Raw genomic sequence first — 20,621 nt, 5'->3', positions numbered from 1 at the left:
TAAGCAAAAAGAAAAAAGCCGGAAGTGGCGCTGTGGCTCAAGTGGTAGAGCGCTAGCCTTGAGCTGAAGAGCTGAGAGACAGTGCCCAAGCCCAGAGTTCAGGCCCCACGACCGGACCCCAAAAAAATAATAATAATAACCAGCACAAACGAGGCCTAGAGAAATGGCTCAGTGGTAGAATGTCTGCCAACAGTTGAGTTCAAACCCCAGTAAAACACACACACACTCTCACATACACAAAGAATTTAGGCACCTGCCTTTGAATCCTAGCCCTGCTACTTACTAGTTATATAATATGTTAATTAACATCTATCTACCTGGTAGGAATGCTGAAAGAAGGATTACATGAAACAGTGAATGTAAAAAGAGTTCTTTAGAGGCTAGGGATATTGCACAGGGGTAGAGTATGTACCTTACATGTGAGAGATTCTGGGTTCCATCCAGAGCACAGAAAAAAGAAAAGGTAGGGTGTTCCTCGATAAACTCTGTCCCTGTATTAACATTAGATGCTAATATTACTTACCCTAAAAGTTTCACTCAAGACAGCTCTTCTCATACATCGAATACTACTGGCTATGCTTGTGCCAGAAATCAGCATGTCTGGATATAGAATCAAATATCCAAAATCTTCATCTATTATCCAAGTATCAGACGTAACATCTCCCTCCAAATGAATGATATCCCCTGGCTTTACTGGTACAGAACACCTGAAAATAGAACAAAGTTACAGTACAAAGCATTACTTATGTTCCTACATTTAAACATGAAGAAGGCTTTAAAAAAAGTAATTTATTTATTGCAAGGCAAAAAAGCCAGTTCAAGGATCTGAGTCAAACCTCAGTACTGGGGGGAAGAAAAGCATTTTATCTAAAGAAGAAATCAATGTCTCTAAACCTCTCAATCTTTTTTAAAAATAAAACACCAGCTAGGAGGCTGAAAGCTCACATCTATACTCCTAGCTATTTAGGGGGCTGAAATCTGAGGGTTGAGCTTCAAAGCCAGCCAGGGCAGAAAAATCCATGAGACTCTTATTTCCAATTAATTACAAAAAAAAAAAAAAAGCCAGAAGTGGAGCTGTGTTCATGTTAAGAGTGCTAGCCTTGAGCAAAAAAAGCTATGAGACAGCACCCAAGCCCAGAGTTCAAGCTCTAAGGCTAGGACACATACATAACTCAAGGGTTTGCTGTGAAGTCTGAAGAAGAAACTGCTTCGTGTCAGTAATGTCAGTCAGAAAAGTCACCAAGCTTTACTAGTATAGCTTCAACTGTGAATTTTGTTTGATATTAAGTCTCTTATTCTTTCTTTCTTTTATTTATTTATTTTTGTTAGTCATGGGGCTTGATCTTTGGGCCTGGGAGCTGTCCCTGAGCTCAAGGCTAGTGCTCTACCACTTGAGCCACAGCCCCACTTCCGGTTTTCTGGTGGTTAATTGAAGATAAGAGTCTCACAGACTTTCCTGTCCAGGCTGGCTTGAACTGTAATCCTCAGATCTCAGCCTTCTGAATAGCTAGGATTGTCACTGGCACCTAGCAAGTCTTTTATTTCTAAGACTTAACGTACATTTACAGCTTTTATAAGCCTTCATCAATGAAGACAAAACTGGTCTAACAAATATGGAATCTATCTAGTTCAAACTAATTTGCAGCCTAGACAAAGAAGCAAAGTTAGTGCAAATAGTACAAATATTCCAAAATCTAAAACGAATAAAAATCCAAAACATTTCTGATCTCAAGCATTTCAGATAAAGGATCATAATCATAACCTAGATTGGATCATAATCTGTATATGATTTTTCAAATGACAATAAAAATTGTAAGAAAAAAAGATCAATGTTTAGGAACAATGAACTTGAGATGCTGGGTAATGGCCACAAAGTGGCACTGTGACTCAAAGTGGTAAGCCTTGAGCAAAAGAGTTCAGAGACAACACCCAGGCCCTGAGTTCAAGCCCCATGACCAAAAAAAGAGTTGGGTAATGGCCACAATTTTTATGTAGTCAACCATGTTCAAATAAACAATTGAATTATAGCAACATCCACACAAGCCATCTGATGTTTCAAGATGGCACCCTGAAAATGAAGGTATAGTTGAGAGTGTTTGCCTCAGATACACAAGGCATTGGGTTCAACACCAAGCACCACACACACCCACAAGAAGGTATCAGTGATTGAGTCACAGAAACTCACCAGTCATTCCTAAGGATACACATTTCTCTGTGTTCCAGTGATGGGGAAGCAGTGATGACTAGGTGTTTTTCATAATTTCCTTCTTCATTCTGTACAAGATCCACTGTTAACACCAGATAGCGGTTGTCTATTCCTCTACTCAGAATCGTTTTAGGAAAGGACGCTTCCACCTTGTTCTGAAATCTAAAGTGAATATATACAAAACTACTTTAGCACAGCCATGAAGAAACGATTCAATGTGTTTCTTCTGAAAAGATCAGCATCATGACCTTTAGCTAAAATAGGTAAAACTAAGCAAAGATATACTAGAAATTTTTCCATTATAAAAACTTGGTCAGTGGCTCACACCTGTAAGCCTACCTGCTCAAAAGGCTGAAATCTAAAGAATTAAAAGCCAGTCCAGGTAGAAATTTGTGATGCTCCTTTTCTAATTAGCAAGATAACAGACTGGAGGCATGGCTCAAATAGTAGAGCACCAGTTGTGTGCAGGAAAGCCCAGTAAAAGCAAGAAGCTCTAAGTTAAAGCCCTAGTACCAGCACAAAAACAAAACAACTTTTCATTCTCAATACTGAAAAAACAAACAACACAAAAAACTCTTACCCTAGTGATATGGTTCAGTTGTACAATTGCCCAGAACGTGTAAGTCCCTGCCCATAAATCCAAACAAAACTTTTCTGAGTAGAACTATCAAAATAACCCCCCCAACCTTGTATAGCTAATTCATGATACTTAACAAACAAAAAACGTCTTTGGACTATTAAGTCTTTCCTAGTGGACTGAATTAGTGAGTGACCAATTGAAACCCAAAGCCATTCCCTCTCCAATTATAAACTTCCAATACCTTTCATATTACCCCTAAAGTTATGTGTCATCAGCCTGTACACTTTGTTATTTTGTACACGTTTTACTGAATTCTCCCAACTAGTCTGAGGCTATATATATCCCGGAGTCTGGGCTGGGAATGTGGCTTAGTGGTAGAGACAGTGCTTCCAAGCCCTGGATTCAATTCTTCAGTACCACATAAACAGAAAAGGTCAGAAGTGGCACTGTGGCTCAGGTGCCAGAGTGCTAGTCTTGAGCACAGAGAGGCACAGGGACAGCACCCAGCCCCTGAGTTCAAGCCCCAGGACTGTAAAGAAGGGAAAGGAAAGAAAAGAAAAGAGAGAAAGGTAGGGGGGAGGGAGGGAGAGAGAGAGAGGAAGGAAGGAAGGAAGGAAAAGAAAGATTGCCCCCCCCAAAGTCTGCTGTGAGGCCTAGGGGATCTCCAAGGGTAATGGTTGTATTTGCAGCTCTAAGGAGACAACAGGAGGATCACGAGTTCAAGGCCAACTGGGTTACTAGGCAGACCCAGTCTCAAACAGCAATAAAGCTGATATTGCTACTACAAAACCCAAAGCCAAGCGGCCCCTGCAGAGTTCTCCCTGGGCTTAGTTCTTCCAAGAAAAAACGGAGAAAAGCATCCAATTTTAACTTTCTTCTAATTTTCTGTTAGGGAAAACAGGAGCCCAGGCCCTCCCGAATCGTGGCAGAGTAAAATCAAGGGAAGGACTTCAGTGTGGGGCAGGAGTCTTCTCGTTCTGGACGAGGGTGACCCCAAAGAAAGCCCTGTGAGGCGGGCCCGGGCTCCGGGGGCTGCCGGGGACCCCGGGGCCCCGAGCCGGCTGGAGCGCGGCCTCTCCCGCCCCTTCCATTCAAATCTCCCGCGGTTCCCCACTCCAGGACGCGCTCCGCTCACTGGTCGGTCGGCGCTGTAGCAGGCTCCTCCGCGAAACTCTTCTCCATCAGCAGCTCCAGTTCGTCCAGCGGCTCCATGCCGGACTTGGGGATAGCAACCCGTCTCCCGCCCGAGTCAGGTCAAAAGGACCTGGGGGGCCAGGGCCAAAACCCTGAGGAGTGGGAAGAAGCGGGAGCCCGCGCGCCACCCCGGCGCCTGCGCAGACCCTCCGCGGTCCCACGTGACCGGGGCGGCCCAGCCAATCACCTGAAGGCGCCTCACTTGGCCCGCCCCGGCCACGAGGCCAGGTAAGTTTTCCTCCCTCAGCGGAACCTAATTGTCCTGCCTTTCCCTGCCGACGTCCCGACCCAGGCCCAGCACGTGTTTGCACCCTAAAACATGTTGCAGATGCTTCAAGTTAGGTGTCCGGTTAGCTTTGGAATCCGGAATATCCTGGACGACAGACATCCTTTCCTTCCCCCCCTGAAAAACTGAGATTAGAAGCTGTCAGAAACTCCATTGCGGGGGCTGGGAAGGTGGCTCAGTGGTAGAGCACTTGCCTTGCATTTATGAGGCCCTGGGTTCGATTCCACAGCACCACAAAAGCAAAAAGAAAAAAGCCAGAAGTGGCGCTGTGGCTCAAGTGGTAGGGTGCTAGCCTTGAGCTGAAGAGCTGAGGGACAGCATCCAGGCCCAGAGTTCAGGCCCCACGACCGGACCCCCCCACCCCCCAAAAAGAAAAAAAACTCCATCGCCAAGGCCGGCCTGAAGGTGGCTCAGTGGGAAGTGAGTGCCTAGCCTGCAGGAAGCCCCACAGAAATGGGGAAAGCCAGACGTGATAACTGCGGCTCAAATGGTAGGGTGGCTAGCCTTGGGCAAAAGCAGCTCAGGGACAGCGCCTAGGCTGAGTTCAAGCCCCACCACCAACCAAAAGAAAAAGAAAAAGCCAGGTGCCGGTGGCTCACGCCTGTAATCCTAGCTACCCTGGAGGCTGAGATCTGAGAATCCCGGTTCAAAGCCAGCCCGAGCTGGAAGGTTGTGAGACTCTTATCTCCAATTAACCACCAGAAAACCAGAAGTGGCTCAAGTGGTAGAGCTCTAGCCTTGAGCTGAAGAGCTGAGGGACAGCGCCCAGGCCCAGAGTTCATGCTCCAGGACTGGCAGGAAAAAAAAAAAAAAAGAGAGAGAGAGAGAGAAACTCCGTTGCATCACAATTTGATTTCCAAAACTACCAGCTCCTGCTTTGAACTTCTTTCCACACTCTTAACTATTTTTTTATCTTTATTAATACTGGGGATTAGTGCTTTGCTACTCCCTCTTTCACCTCCCCGCCCCCCAACCTCCCAGTCTAGCGCATTTACTTTATTTCCTTTTGTTGATTTAACTTCAAACCATTGTTGACAATGATCTTTATTAAATTTTATCAATAATCAATTTTTTTTTTGGCCTGTCATGGGGCTTGAACTCTGGGCCTGAGTGCTGTCCCTCAGGTCTTCAGCTCAAAGCCGAAGGCGCTAGCACTTGAACCACACTGCCACTTCCGGTTTTCTGGTGGTTTATTGGAAATAAGAGTCTCACAGACTTTCCTGCCCAGGCTGGTTTATAATCTCAATCCTCAGATCTCAACCCCTTGAGTACAGTCATAAGCCAGCAGCACCCACCTAATCAATTTTTATTTAATAAATTTTATTTCCCTATCAAAAACCTTCAAAAGCTTTCCATTGCATTTAGAACAAAAGCACAATCATTACATCATCCTTCAAATGTGGCCTTTGTCTATTTCTCTAGCCCCTTCAGTTGCTTCTCCTTTCCTGGCAAGGATTTCTTCACATCAGCACTTCCTCTGTGAAGTCAACCTTTTGCCTGTTTCAGGGGTTTTGTTTTGTTTTGTTTTTGGGGTCCAGTCGTGGAGTCTGAACTCTGAGGGCGCTGTCCCTCAGCTCTTCAGCTCAAGGCTAGCACTCTACCACTTGAGCCACTCTACCACAGCGCCACTTCTGGCTTTTTTTCTTTTTGCATATGTGGCGCTGAGGAATTGAACCTGGGGCCTCATGCATGCAAGGCAAGCGCTTTACCACTGAGCCACCTTCCCAGCCCCTGTTTCAGGAGTTTTGTATATGCTTTTCTCTCCCTGTGGGTCATTATTCCTCTGTAACTCTTTGACTGGTTCCTTTCTGTTTTCTACATGTCAACTTGTGGTATTACATAGCATATCAAGGAAACACTTCCTTGACTTTTCTGAAATAGCTCCCATGCTTACTTGCTTTCACATAATCACTTTCCAAAAATATTCCTGTAATCAATTTAAAAATTGGTTTGTGTCCGTAGACATGGCATAGAAGCAGGCTGATATATTAGAATTTTATATCAACAAGATAACTGCTGTGTGAAGCTCTAGACTTAGACTAGCTGAGTAGGAACCACAGATCCATGGCTTACCATTTAATCTCTCTGGATCCCTGCAACCCCATATATAAAAAAGAAATATTAAATAGCAGCTATCTCAGAGTATTATTGTAAGGATTGAGTTAAGGTGTCAAAAAAAAATTTTTTTTTTTTGGGTCCGGTCGTGGGGCCTGAACTCTGGGCCTGGGCGCTGTCCCTCAGCTCTTCAGCTCAAGGCTAGCGCTCTACCACTTGAGCCACAGCGCCACTTCCGGCTTTTTTCTTTTTGCTTATGTGGTGCTGTGGAATCGAACCCAGGGCCTCATGAATGCAAGGCAAGCACTCTATCACTGAGCCACCTTCCCAGCCCAAGGTGTCAAAAATATTTAAAACAGACTGGGCACTGGTGGCTCATGCCTATAATCCTAGCTATTCATGAGGAAGGCTGAGGTCTGAGAACTACAGTTCACCAAGTTAACCAGGCAACAAAGTACCTGACACTCTTTATCTCCAATTAACCATCAGAAAATAGGAAGTGGCTCTGTGGCTCAAGTGCTAGCCTTGAGCTGAAGAGCTGAGGGACAGCACCCAGGCCCAGAGGTCAAGCCCCATGACCAACCAAAAAACAAAACAGAACCATAAGCCAGATGCCAGTGCTCTCGCCTGTGACCACAGCTACTCAGGAGGCTAAGATCTGAGGATCATGGTTCAAAGCCAGCCAGGGGAGGAAAGAACATTAGATTCTTACCTCCAATTAAACACCAAAAAAACTGGAAGTGGAGTTATGGCTCAAGTGGTAGAGTGCTATCCTTGCCCACAAAAGCTTAGGGACAGCTCCCAGGCCTGAGTTCAAGTCCCAGGACTGGCACTAAAGAAACAAATAAACAAACAGCATCAAAACAAGGATAAAATTTTATTTTAATATCCAATGAATTCTGTAACATAGAATGCAAATTTTTACTTAAAAAATATTTGTCATTCCCCTTTATTGATAACACAAGTGAGATACTTATTTTAAACATTTAAATTATCTTAAGATTTAATGCCTTTAGTCAGCTACAGTGTGGTCCAGAAATTAAAATATACAAAATAGTTTTAGAAACACAGGTATTTCTACTTGCTGGAACACCTATAAAATCATACAAAGATACATATTTCTTTTTTAAATAAAAAAATTGAAAATGAAACCAGCTTATTTATTTTTACCAAGATATGACAAAAATCTCTTATGCAAAACAAAAATTGACACAGAAATATAATACTTACAAGTTACTTTTCATGTTTTAAAAATCACATCAGAAAATGGGCACTGATGACTCACACCTATAATCCTAGCTACTCATGAGGCTGAGATCTGAGGATCATGGTTCAGAGCCAGCCTGGGCAGTAAAGTCCATTAGACTTTTTTTTTTCTTCCAGTGGTGGTGGTGGTGGTGGTGGTGGTGGACTTGAACTCTGGGCCTGGGTGCTGTTCCTGAGCTCTTCAGCTCAAGGCTACCACTCTACCTACCATTTCCGGTTTTCTGGTGGTTATTTAGAGATAAGAGTCTCCGGGACATTCCTGTCCAGGATGGCTTTGAATGGCAATTCTCAGATCTCAGCCTCCTGAGTAGCTAGGATTATAGGCGTGAGCCACTGCCACCCAGCCCATGACACTCTTATATCCAATTAACCACCAGAAAACAGGGAATAAAACTGTGTCTCAAAGTAGTATAGCAGTAGCCTTGAGCACAAAATCTCAGGGACAGCTCTTTAGCCCTGAGTTCAAGCCTCACAAATGACAAAAGAGGAGGAAGAGGAAGAGGAGGAGGAGGAGGAAAAGGTGGTAGAGGAGAAGGAGGAAGAGGAGAGGAGGAGGAGGAAATAATAATAATCATATCAGAGCTGGATCACCCGTGGCCCATGCCTATAATCAGTCCTAGCTACTCAGAAGGATAGGAGTTAAAAGCCAGCCTAGACAGGAAAGTCTATGAGACTCTTGCCTCCAATAAACCACCAAAATGCCAGAAAAGGTAGAGCACCAGCCTTAAGCAAATAAAAAGCTTAGGGTCAGCATCCAGGCCCTGGGTTCAAGCCCTGGGCTGGACATACACAGATGTACACACATACACATTCACATCAATTCTGTAAAATCTTTCTTGTTGATGTTAAGATTTTTTGTTTGCTTTTTGCTTTTTGCCAGTTCTAGATGCTTAAGTGCAGAGCCTCTTGCTCTCACTTAGATTTTTGTTCACAACTGGTAGCTTAACTACTTGAGCCATACTTCCAAATTTGGCATTTTGTTGGTTAATTGGAAATACTCAGCCTTCTAAGTAGCTAGGATTACAGCTATCTGGCCTAAATCACTATTTTTTTTTTCTTGGTGGTTGTGAGGCTTGAATCCAGGGCCTGGGCACTGACCTTGAGCTTCTTTTGCTCAATGCTAGTAGCACTCTACCACTTGAGCCACAGCATCACTTCTGGCTTTTTCTGTTTATTTGGTACTGAGAAATAGAAGCCAGGGCCTCATGCATGCTAGTCAAGCAAGCTACCACTAAGCTACATTTCCAGCTTACCTAAACCACTATTTCTAAAGATAGGACAATAATTGGATCTTAATCTTAAGTTGTTTTCTCATATAAGGCTAACAAATCATATGTTGTATTTTTACTTGTTTATAGTATACAAAATTACATGGAAGAACTTCTCATATTACAACATAATTCCTCAGAAATATTTTTTGATACTCAAATATACATCAATTGATATTTCATAGTTCACTTAAATATTCTAGTATATACCAAATCATTTAACAAAACATACCTACAGAGTAACTTTTTAAGAGCAATGATATTAAATATTTATTACTGTCTTTGGGATTTTCACACTGACCTCTAATAACAGATGTAAAACACTCATACTACCTGGCTAATAACACAGAGCAAAACATGACACTTTTTTACTTTTTAAATTGATACTTTTTAAATACATCTTTTTTTTTTACAAAAAAATTAAAAGGCTTTGGGGGTATATTAGTGGTACAGTGCTTGCACATGTTAGTACAAAGTCCCCAAGTTCAATGCCCAGCATGGTAAAAAAAATTAAAATAAAAAACTTTAAAAATGAAGGTAAATTTGCTTGTTCTTATATCCAATGAAAAAGAAATAGGAGGCAAAAAAAAGTAATACTTCAATGCTGGATATGTTTCATAGCACTTAAAATTTCAGTTCTCATCATTTTCCTGCAGTGAAACCCAGGATTCTGTTAATACTAAACTGAGATTCAGGGCCAGAGATGACATTCAGAGGTTAACCACTTGTCTAGCATACGCAAGGCCCTGGGTTTAATCCCCCCAATGTTACACACACACACACACACACACACACACACACACACACACACACACACACACACACACACACACACACACACACACACACACACACACACACACACACACACACACACACACACACACACACACACACACACACACACACACACACACACACACACACACACGAATCATTGAAAAATTGTAATTTTAAGGGCTGAGGATTTAGTTCACTGGCAGAGTGTGCGCTTAACATGCATTAAGCCCTAGTACAGATTCCTGGTATTATATTGGGAAAAAATAAATAAAAAACAGGCACTGGCTGGGCACTGGTGGCTCATGCCTATAATCCCAGCTACTCAGGAGGCTGACATCTGGAAATTCCTCCAATTAACCACCAGGAAACTGGTGGTAGAGCACTAGCCTTGAGCTACAGAGCTACAGAGCTAAGGGACATTGCACAGGACCTGAATTTAAGACACACACACACACACACACACACACACACACACACACACACACCGTGATCCCACACACACACACACACACACACCGTGATCCCAGTGGCTTGTGCCTATAATCCTACCTACTTAGGAGGTTGAGAATCTGAGGATTTTTGTTCAAAGCCAGCCTGGCCAGAAAAGTCCATGAGATTCTTACCTTCAATTAACCAGCAAAAAGCTGGAACTATAGCTGTGGCTCAAGTGGCAGAGCAAGCAAAAAAAAAGAAAGAGATAGTCCAGGTGCCAGTGGCTCACACCTATAATCGAGCTACTCAGAGGCTGAGATTTGAGAATCTCGGTTTGAAACCAGCTGGGGCAGGAAAGTCCCCATGAGATTCTTTTTTTTTTTTGTTTCGCCAGGTGTGGACACTGTCCCTCAGCCCTTCAGCTCAAGGCTAGTGCTCTACAATTTTAGCCACAGTGCCACTTCTGGCTTTTTCTGCTTATGTGGTGCTGAGGAATTGAACCCAGGGCCTCATGCGTGCAAGGTAAGAATTCTACCACTGAGCCACCTTCCCAGGCCCCCTCCCTGCCACCCCCCACCCCCCGCCCATGAGATTCTTCTCTCCAATTAACCACTCAAAAAACAGAAGTGGTGCTGTGGCTCAAGTAGCAGAGCACTAGCCTTGAGCACAAAGAGGCTTAGGGACAGCACCCAGGCCCTGAGTTCAAGCCCCATAACCACCAAAAAAAAAGAAAAAAAGAAAGTCAAACTGAATTACAGACTGCAGATATAACTCAGTGGTGCACACATGCTTAGCATGTGTAAGGCTAACACAGCCCATCCCTCCAAATATCATTGCAATGAAAAGCTTGGGAAAATATGATAAAGCTAATGTTATTAATTTTTTGTTCATGTGGTACCAAGGAATTAAACCCAGGGCCTGTGCATGCTCAGCAAGAACTCTACCACTAAGCCACATTACCAGCCCTAATAGCAACCTCTTGAACCTCATTATAAAATACCTTCTGGTTCTAAATAAAACTTAAAGACAGTTTCAAGTAACCTAACTGGCCAGCATTAGCATAAGACTTATTTTCAGTGTTAAAAGGCATAATGTTTTACATTAAAACATATGTTACAAGCCGGGCGCCAGTGGCTCATGACTATAATCCTACCTACTCAGGAGGCTGAGATCTGAGGATCGAGGTTCAAAGCCAGCCTGGGCAGGAAAGTCCAAGAGACTCTTATCTCCAATAAACCACCAGAAAACCATAAGTGGCGCTGTAGCTCAAGTGGTAGAGTGCTCGCCTTGAGCTGAAGAGCTAAGAGATAGTGCTCAGGCCCAGAGTTCAAGCCCCCATAATCGATTAAAAAAAAAAAAAAACATGTTACACACTTTATATGTTCGTATTTAAAAAGAAAAAAAAAGTAATGCTAGGCATGCTGGAGGACAACTGTAATCCCAGGATTTAGGAAGCTCAAGCAAGAGGATCAAGACTACTAGTCCAGCCTGGACTGTATCTGAAGACTTTGTGAGCTCAAAAGACAAGCAAGAAAGCAAGCAAACAAACAAAGAAAATCAAACAAAAAACAAGTACTAAATACCAAATACCATGGTTCCTAGGATAGGGTTGATATTCCTCTACAAGTAATGTTACCCCACAATTATTTTTATACTTTGTTTTTATTTTGCCATCTGGGAGGTTATTGAGGAAAAGAAACCACAAACCATGATTTTTTTTTTCTTTTGGGTTGTGGGGCTTGAACTTGGGGGCATGGGTGCTATCCCTGAGTTCTTTTTGCTCAAGGCTAGCACTCTACTATTTTGAGCCACAGCGCCACCTCCGGTTTTCTGGTGATTAATTGGAGATAAGAGTCTTACAGCCTTTCTTGCCTTTTTTTTTTTTTTTTTTTTTTTTAGTTGAGGTGAAAAAACTGTTTCATAAGTTCATATGTCGTAAAAGCCACTGCTTGAGAGGGAATACAGCGGATGTAGTTAAGAGATAAGCCACGATACAATCCTTTTCGAATTCCATGGTGTCCATAGACGTACTTCATAGTCTCCCGCATGGTACTGAAAGACAAAGGTTAAATGATAGCATCACTAGACCAGTCAGGAAAAGACAATTTCAGGATCCAAGGCAGTATTTTTTTTTTTGGTCAGTCATGGGGCTTGAGCTCTGGGCCTGGACATTGCCCCTCAGCAATTCAGCTCAAGGCTACCATTCTACCACTTGAGCCACAGCACCACTTCTGGTTTTCTGGTGGTTTACTGAAGAGTCCCACGAACTTTCCTGCCCAGGCAGACTTGGAACCGTGATCCTCAGATCTCAGCCTCCTAAGTAACTAGGATTACAGGCATGAGCCACCAACACTCAGCTCCATGGCAGTATTTTTGAAAGATGCTATAATACCATCTTGAAAAGGTTTTGGAAGATAGGTATTACAACAAGCTAAAAAAATCACAATGAGGGCTGGGAAGGTGGCTCAGTGGTAGAGCGCTTGCCTTGCATGCATGAGGCCCTGGGTTCGATTCCTCAGCACCACATAAGCAGAAAAAAACCAGAAGTGGTGCGGTGGCTCAAGTGGTAGAGTGCTAGCCTTGAGCTGAAGAGCTGAGGGACAGTGCCCAGGCCCAGAGTTCAAGTCCCATGATTGACAAAAACAAAACAAAACAAAAAAACACACACACAATGAAACAGCAAATTGTTCCAAGCAAATACAGACATTTGGGGCTCATAATATACTTCCTCTAAAAATTTTGTCCATAGTGTTTTCTGACAGCACTATTCCATGGTTGTTGTAGCACTAAGCTTGAGGGACTATCTTTTAGATTTAACAAATGAAGACCATTTCAGAGTTGTTTCTTTTCCTTACAGATCAACATCCTATACTTTGTCATAGTCCCCTCTCAATAGGGAATCTGGATGAAATTTTCAAAATAGTATTTTGAGTTAACAAGGCAATCCAAGGTCCTAAACATTTTGCTTTTCTCTTAAGGAACAGAGAACTGCTATGGTTTGACTCTGGAATGTGTCCCAAATATCCCTAAGTTGAAGCACTTGATCTTCACCCTTTTATTTTTCTTGATTAAGGGACAGTACAGCCTTGAAGAGGAGAGGCCTAGTGAAAGGTCTCTGGAGAGGTGAATTTGGAGAAATATGAGGCTGCAGCCCCTTTCTTACTTTCTCTTTCCTCTCCTAGCCATGAAGTAAGTGGTTTTTGCTTTGCCCCAATCTCATGCCATGATTTGCAGCCTTACCACAGGCTCAAAACCAACAGAGCCAACTGATCATAGAATGAAGCCTCTGGGTCAAAACAAACCCTTTCTCTTTATAAGCTGACAATCTTAAGCATTGGTTACACTGACAGGAAGCTAACACAAACACAAAGACTAGGAAGGTGGCTCAGTGTAAAGTACTTGCCTAGCATGCATGAAGCCCTGGATTGGATTCCTCAGTACCACGCAAATAAAAAAAGCTGGGAAGTGGTAGAGTGCTAGCCTTGAGCAAAAGAAGATCAGGGACAGTGCCCAGGCCCTGAGTTTAAGCCCTAGGACTGGCACGCGCGCGCGCGCGCACACACACACACACACACACACACACACACACACATGCACGCACACGCACACGCACACAATGATACTAAATTTCTATAGATTACTAAGAAAGTCTAGAGCTATCTGATAATGGCAGCGACTAGCCACATGTGGCAGTCCAAACTGTTATGTGCCTAGCTTTCAAGAACAAAGACCTGGGTTCAAAACCCAGTACCTCTAAAAACAAACTGAAATGTGCTGTGAGTATAAAATACTCCCTGGATTTCAATATTTCAAGGGTGAATAATATTGAACCCTGAAGTCATAATATTTTTTTGGGGGGTCCAGTCATGGGGCCTGAACTCTGGGCCTGGGCACTGTCCCTCAGCTCTTCAGCTCAAGGCTAGCGCTCTACCACTTGAGCCACAGCGCCACTTCCGGCTTTTTTCTTTTTGCTTATGTGGTGCTGAGGAATCGAACCCAGGGCCTTACGCATGCAAGGCAAGGGCTCTACCACTGAGCCACCTTCCTAGCCCTGTCATAATATTTTAGAAACACTAGGCTAGACAAAAAAAAAAGTTAGTGCTGGAGTTAGAGCTTGAACACAGGGCCTCATCTCTAGCTTGGCTTTTTGCTGAAGCCTGGTGGCTCTACCATCTGAGCCACACCTACTTCCAGCTTTTTTTTTTTTTTTTTGCGAGTCCTGAGGCTTGAACTCAGGGCCTGAGCACTGTCCCTGAGCTTCTTTTGCTCAAGGCTAGCACTCTAGCACTTGAGCCACAGCACCACTTCCTACATTTTGTTTATGTGGTACTGAGGAATCGAGGGTACTGAGGGCTTCATGCATGGTAGGCAAGCACTCTACAACTAAGCCACATTTCCAGCCCTAGTTCCAGGTTTTAATGGGTTAATTGGAGGTAGGAATTTCTCCTGGCTTCATCATGATCCTCAGATCTCAGCCTACTAAGTATCTAGAATTACAGGTGTGAGCCACCAGCACCCAGAACTACTTCTGTCTTATTAAGGCTTTCACACCTGTAATCCTAACTATGTAGAAGGCTGAGATCTGATGGTCACAGTTCAAAGCCAGCTCTGCAGGAAAGTATATGAGACTCATCTCCAATTAGACACTAAAAATAAATAAATAAATAAATAAATGAATAAAGCCAAGTGGCACAGCACTAGCTCTGAACAAAGAAGCTCAGGAAAGGGCGAGGCCCTGAGTTCAAGCCCTAAGACTGACATTTAAAAGAAAAAAAAAAAAAAAAGGCTACCAGAAAATTTAAATTAAACGTGTAGTTTAATTTCTATTTAACAGATCTATTTAACAGGTCTATTCTAAAAATTTCAGTAAGAGATTAGGGCCTGAGTGAGACCTCATAAAGTTACCTCAGTGTAAAATGTTGCTATTGTTGCTGTTATTTTTTAATGGAAGGTACAGACTATTGGTGAGACCTGAGTTCCTTCTTCCTGCTAGCTTTAAACATCACATTTCCTAAAGAAAATGAATGATGATATTTGGAGAACTTACAGGCACTTTTCAAATTCTGGAAGAACAGCTCCTAGTTGCATTCGCCGACGAGTTACATCAAATGGGTAGCTAAAAGAAGAAAACAGGCTTGAAGACTAAAATAATTTTTCATTTTCTATCCAACAACAATTGAATGGAAAGCCCCATCTATACTAGGAAATAATGTATTCCTATTTTCTTATATAGACATGAAGAAATCAATTTTACTAGAGTCCTCTACAGGATTCTTCTCTCCCACTACAATATCAAGTTCTACTGATTTCTCAACTCCAAATTATGGCACTTCCTGAAGAAACAAACTGGGTGCTTTCCATTGCTGTAACTTTAAATACGGTTTTGGTTTATACACTTTTGGCACTTCTGATATTTTGGCTCATTCTGTCCTGTGTACAGCAGGATGTTTACTCCATCCTTGGCCTCTGAACACTAGATACCAGTAGCATTCCCCCCAGTTTTAACAACCAGAATTGCCTCTGGAATTAATACATGTCCACTATAGTCAACTTCATTCTCAGTTGAGAACTACTACTACCTTAGGAATTTTCAACAAGTCCCCTCCAATACACCAAATCAATGCAAAACTTCCATAGGGGCCAGAATTAATGATACAGGTATTGTATTTCAAGGGCAGAGAAAAATTATTGCAATGCCTGAATGAAAAAGTAATCTGCTTTAAAGATATATACAATATACACAAAATTGATATATGATGAAATCCTTTATATAGTGATATTATATAAATATATATTGACTAAACAATGGAGGGGATAAGCTACAACTCATTGAAGCTCCCAAGTATTTCAACTGCATCCCCAGGAATAGTTTCTTAATGGGAAAGAAAAACATCAAGTGAGGGATTGAGTTGCTGTTTATAAAAGATGTAGGTAGGAGCCAGGCACTGATTAGCTCATATAATTCTAGCTACTCAGGAGGCTGAAATCTGAAGAGTGTAGTTCAAACCCCCGCAAGCAGACTAAACTGTAAGACTTTTATCTCCAGTTAACCAACGAAAAAGCTGGAAGTTGAGGTGTAGCTCAAATGGTTGAGAGCTAGCCTTGAATGAAAAATAAGTTCAAGCCCTCATACTGTCACACACACACACACACACACACACACACACACATCAAACTGTATGTAGGTGGAAGAAATTGATTACTAGAAAAGAAAGAACATGAGAAAGCAAGATGACAAAAACCAGAAATGGGGAAATAACAGTGGGAAAGAAACAGCAATTTGTACAGTGTCCTGAAGTAAAGTGACAAGACTTAGTGGAGTAGCTCAATTGTTAGAAAACTTGCTGATAGCACAAGGCTCTGAGTTCAAACTCTAATACTGCACCCCACTCCCAAAGTCACAAGATCTGGTAACTGTTTATAGATACATACAATGTGAAAAATTATTTCAAATCATCAGGACTACTAGATTGATAGTTACCAATAACTAGAAAAGCTAAAGGTTTTGATAAAGAGGAAAATAAGAACATTTGGTTTGGGTTTTGTTTCACACTGCATTGCTGGGAACTCAGGCCTTGTGCATGCTGGACAAGCACTCTGCCATTGAGCTATACTCTCATCCCCAAGAAGGCAAGGTTTGAATTATAAATTTGAAACAATGGCAAAAGACTAAGTAGAAACATCAAAAAAATAGGGGTAACTAGAACTAGCTATTTGCACTGAGGTAATCAGTGAAGTCATGGAAATAAGATATTTATGTCAACAGGACAAAGTGGCCTTTGAAAATTCACACAGGGCTGGGTGCTGGTGGCTCATACTTGTAATCCTAGCTACTTACTAGCTACTTAAGATCTGAGGATCATGGTTCAAAGCCAGCCCAGGCAGAAAAGTCCGTGGGACTCAAATCTCCAATTAACCACCAGAAAACCAAAAGTGGTGCTGTGGCTCAAGTGGTAGAGTGTTCACCCTGAGCTGAAGAGCTCAAGAACCCAGGTCCAGAGTTCAAGCCCAACACTGACAAAAAAAAATTCACACAAGGGCTGGAGGCCTGACTCAAGGGATGTAGCACATGCCTAGAAAGCAAAGGGCCTGAGTTCAAACTCCAGTCTTAAGTCATTCTGGTACAGAAAAGTCTGCAAGACTATGTCCAATTAACTACCAAATGTTTCACTAGAGGTGTGGCTCAAGTGGTAGAGTACCAGTTGAGAGCAAGAGAGTCAAACAAGAGTGCAAGGCCTTGAATTCAATCCCTATATCAGTACACACACACACACACACACACACACACACACACACACACACACACACACACACACACACACACACACACACACACACACACACACACACACACACACACACACACACACACACACACACACACACAGAAGCTGAGCAAGGTGGTACACATCTATCATCCTAGCATTCAAGAAGTTAGGGCAGGAATATCAGGTTTGAGGCCTACATAAACTATATAAAAGAGGTTTTATAAAATCCACACAGATAAGCAGAGGTAGTTAGAGGAAGACAGAAATCATTAAAATACCTAGAAAGGGAAGGGAAGGGTTATAAGAGCCAAGGAAGTAAAACAAATGAAAAATGGGGGAAAGAACTGAGAAGGGAGCTATTACATTTATAAGTCTATGTATGGTAGAACACAGTTTAAGGAAAGAAGAAGGAGAAAATGCAGTTTAAGGATTTTCAGGATCTAAGTAGGGAGTTAGTGGAATTAAAGAAGCAATAATCCAAGCAGAGAATCAGAAAACTGGGATGATCATGTCTCTGTAAATGAAATAAGTTCCCCAGCCAAGCAAAAATAAACCCCATACCTTTGCTTCCTTACTTATCTCTTCTTTTTCCATTGGATATTCTTTTATTCACTTTTTTTTTCAGTCTTTGTGATACTATTACTTCCTTGTATCTTTGTGCTGCTCAGGATATTCCTTCTCAATCCAGCTTTCCTTATTCCTGTTTCCCAAAAGTTCTTGTCTTTTAGGACTGTGACCTCTTTTTATCTGATTCTACTCAAGCTCTTTTGGTATTATAACACAGTAATACCTTTATCAATATTTCCACTACATGCTACTTACTCAGCCTCAGTTAGACGTATGGCTGCAGTCTTAATAAAAACATAAGGCTTACTGAGGCAGCAACTGTGTCCTTCAGTGACTTTACAATGCCTCATATACTGCCTGGCATAAGGTAGGCCTCTGAACTTTTAATGCTAGACAAGTTGTATCTCCTGATATGCATATATACACTCAATAAACAGCTCTAACTTCCGAAACTTCCCATAGGCAACTTCGTAAGAAAAAATTGGAGGAAAATTACATTAAACGATTCTTCTTTCTTTTTAATGACTCTATAGGAATTGGGGTAGATCAACTTGACATGAAAGTTACTGTAACTGGACATGTAACAGTATGGTAAGCTTGACATGTAAGTATCCATAAGATGCTCAAGTGAAGGTAAATATGGAAAAAGTCTTAATATTTATAAAAACGAATACTCATATGTACAAGGGGTTCTGTTTATTATTAATCTGGTAGAAATAAAACGATGAACCAATGTTAAAACTGAAGAATGCGGGGCTGGGAAGGTGGCTCAGTGGTAGAGCGCTTGCCTTGCATGCATGAGGCCCTGGGTTCGATTCCTCAGCACCACATAAGCAAAAAGAAAAAAGCCGGAAGTGGCGCTGTGGCTCAAGTGGTAGAGTACTAGCCTTGAGCTAAAAAGCTGAGGGACAGTGCCCAGGCCCAGAGTTCAGGCCCCACGACCGGACGCCCCCAAAAACAAATAAATAAATAAAATTATAAAAAAAAAAACTGAAGAATGCGTACCCATAATTTTATGAATCTAGAGCCTCCCCCTTGCTGGGCAAGCACTCTACCATTGCCCCCAGCCCCGGGGAAACTAATTTGATTGAATTAGATTGATGAGGAAACTTACGATATTGTCTGTGCTATTGCTCCAGCAACACCACCACAAAGTAAGTTTATGTGAGTTTTCAAAACTAAGACATTAGGATTGTCTGAAGAAGGTTTGCCAAGAAGGGTAGGAGCATGGGAAAGCCCAACACTCTTTAGGGTACCAAAAGTAAAAAATGAAACACCTGAAAAACAAAATATAAATTCGCCATGATGCTTAACAAAACATGAGCTGTGAAAAGGCAGCTTTCTACATAATAACCAAGTAACTCCAGGAAATAACAATGCATTTCCTAACTTCTGATGTTTGGCTCAACCAAACACACAAACACAGATTTAATGCATGTTTATAAGTACTTAAAGTCAAAGAAATTGCCACCTATAAAAACAATAGCAATGGTTTTCACACACTAATATATTGTGCACATTAGTGAACATAATGCCACATTACATTTGACTAGAATTGAAAGGTTTTCAAGGTTTCGTGAGTAAAAGTTAAATTTGTGATTAATAATTACAAGTAAATATAGTAACATTTATAATAACAATGATGATGAAATTTTTAAGACAAGCAAAAAAAAATCATTAGTGACAAGGCAGCATTATTTTGTTCTTATTTTTCTATTTTTGCAGTGCTAAGGATCTAACGCAGGGCCTCACACATGTTAGACAAGCACACTTCCATTCAGCCTCATTCCCAGACCTGCATTTCTGTTTTAACTCAGTGTAGTATAAATATTTGTCTCCAAAGAATTAGGAACATGACAGAAATGTTTATATTGGCTCACAAAACTCAGAGAATCTAAAAACACAGAATGAAGTTAATGCTTACAAAACAGTTATATAACTTTCTAGTAAGTCATAAATTGATAAAAAAAAAAAATAAAAAATTGAATGTAAAGCTGGGCACCAGTGGCTCATGTTTATTATCCTAGTTACTCAAGAAACTGAGATCTGAGGATGGAGATTCAAAGCCAAGCCCAGGCAGAAAATCTGAGAGACCTTTACTTCCAAAAAAAAAAAAAAAACAGAACTGGAGGTATGGCTCAATTGATAGAGCGCCAACCATGAAGGAAAAGGCAGAATGAGAGTGTGAGGCCCAGAGTTCAAGTCCCAGAACTGGCACATATACACACACAAGAACTGAATTAAAATATTCTAAGCATTATTCAGCCAATCTTGATATTTACTAAATTGAAAATAAATAAATAAAAAGAAGCCTGAAAGCCGGGTATAGTTGTATATGCCTGTAATTCCAGGACTCAGCAGACAGAGGTAGGAGGACTCCAAGTTTGAAGACAGCCTGGACTACAAGTTCAAGGCCAGCCTAGGCAACCTAAAAATACCCTGTTTCAAAAAAAAAAAATAGCTAAAACAGAGAAAGATAAAGAAAAAAGGGGAATAACTACAGAAAGAACGAAAAAAAATATGAAATTAAGGAAAAACTTTTGTCAAAATAAATAAATAAATAAAACTGAGCACCAGTAGGGCCTCATGCCTATAATCCTGAAGAGCTCGAATCTGAAGGGATCTGAAGATCTAGACTGAAAACTACCCATTGGCAGGAAAATCCATGTGACTTTTTTTTTTTTTTTTGTCGGTCGTGGGGCTTGAACTCTGGGCCTGG

At 41.7% G+C, this 20,621-nt stretch overlaps 2 protein-coding genes across 4 annotated transcripts in view; both read right to left on the bottom strand.

The window, feature by feature from the left end:
- Dna2 (DNA replication helicase/nuclease 2) overlaps positions 1-4,027 on the bottom strand; it is a 36,613-nt gene extending 32,586 nt beyond the window's left edge. For both annotated transcript variants that reach the window (XM_070020970.1, XM_070020971.1), the window contains exons 1-3: positions 3,922-4,027; positions 2,186-2,368; positions 524-707 (exon numbers count right to left, since the gene is read on the bottom strand). In XM_070020970.1, the coding sequence (XP_069877071.1) occupies positions 524-707; positions 2,186-2,368; positions 3,922-3,998 (444 nt within the window). In that variant the 5' untranslated portion in view covers positions 3,999-4,027. The remainder of the gene's footprint in view (positions 1-523; positions 708-2,185; positions 2,369-3,921) is intronic.
- A 7,683-nt stretch (positions 4,028-11,710) lies between these two features.
- Positions 11,711-20,621, bottom strand: part of Slc25a16 (solute carrier family 25 member 16) — a 29,163-nt gene continuing 20,252 nt past the window's right edge. For both annotated transcript variants that reach the window (XM_070020968.1, XM_070020969.1), the window contains 3 exons: positions 19,017-19,179; positions 15,115-15,183; positions 11,711-12,119 (listed from right to left, as the gene is read on the bottom strand). In XM_070020968.1, coding sequence (XP_069877069.1) covers positions 11,963-12,119; positions 15,115-15,183; positions 19,017-19,179 — 389 coding nt within the window. In that variant the 3' untranslated portion in view covers positions 11,711-11,962. The remainder of the gene's footprint in view (positions 12,120-15,114; positions 15,184-19,016; positions 19,180-20,621) is intronic.

This window comes from Dipodomys merriami, unplaced genomic scaffold (assembly GCF_024711535.1).
Source record: "Dipodomys merriami isolate MVZ:Mamm:240054 unplaced genomic scaffold, mDipMer1.0.p SCAF_14, whole genome shotgun sequence".
In the NCBI taxonomy this organism is placed as follows: Eukaryota; Metazoa; Chordata; class Mammalia; order Rodentia; family Heteromyidae; genus Dipodomys; species Dipodomys merriami.
The sequence above is the reverse complement of the archived record's forward strand: the minus strand, read 5'-3'. Positions and strand labels throughout refer to the sequence as shown.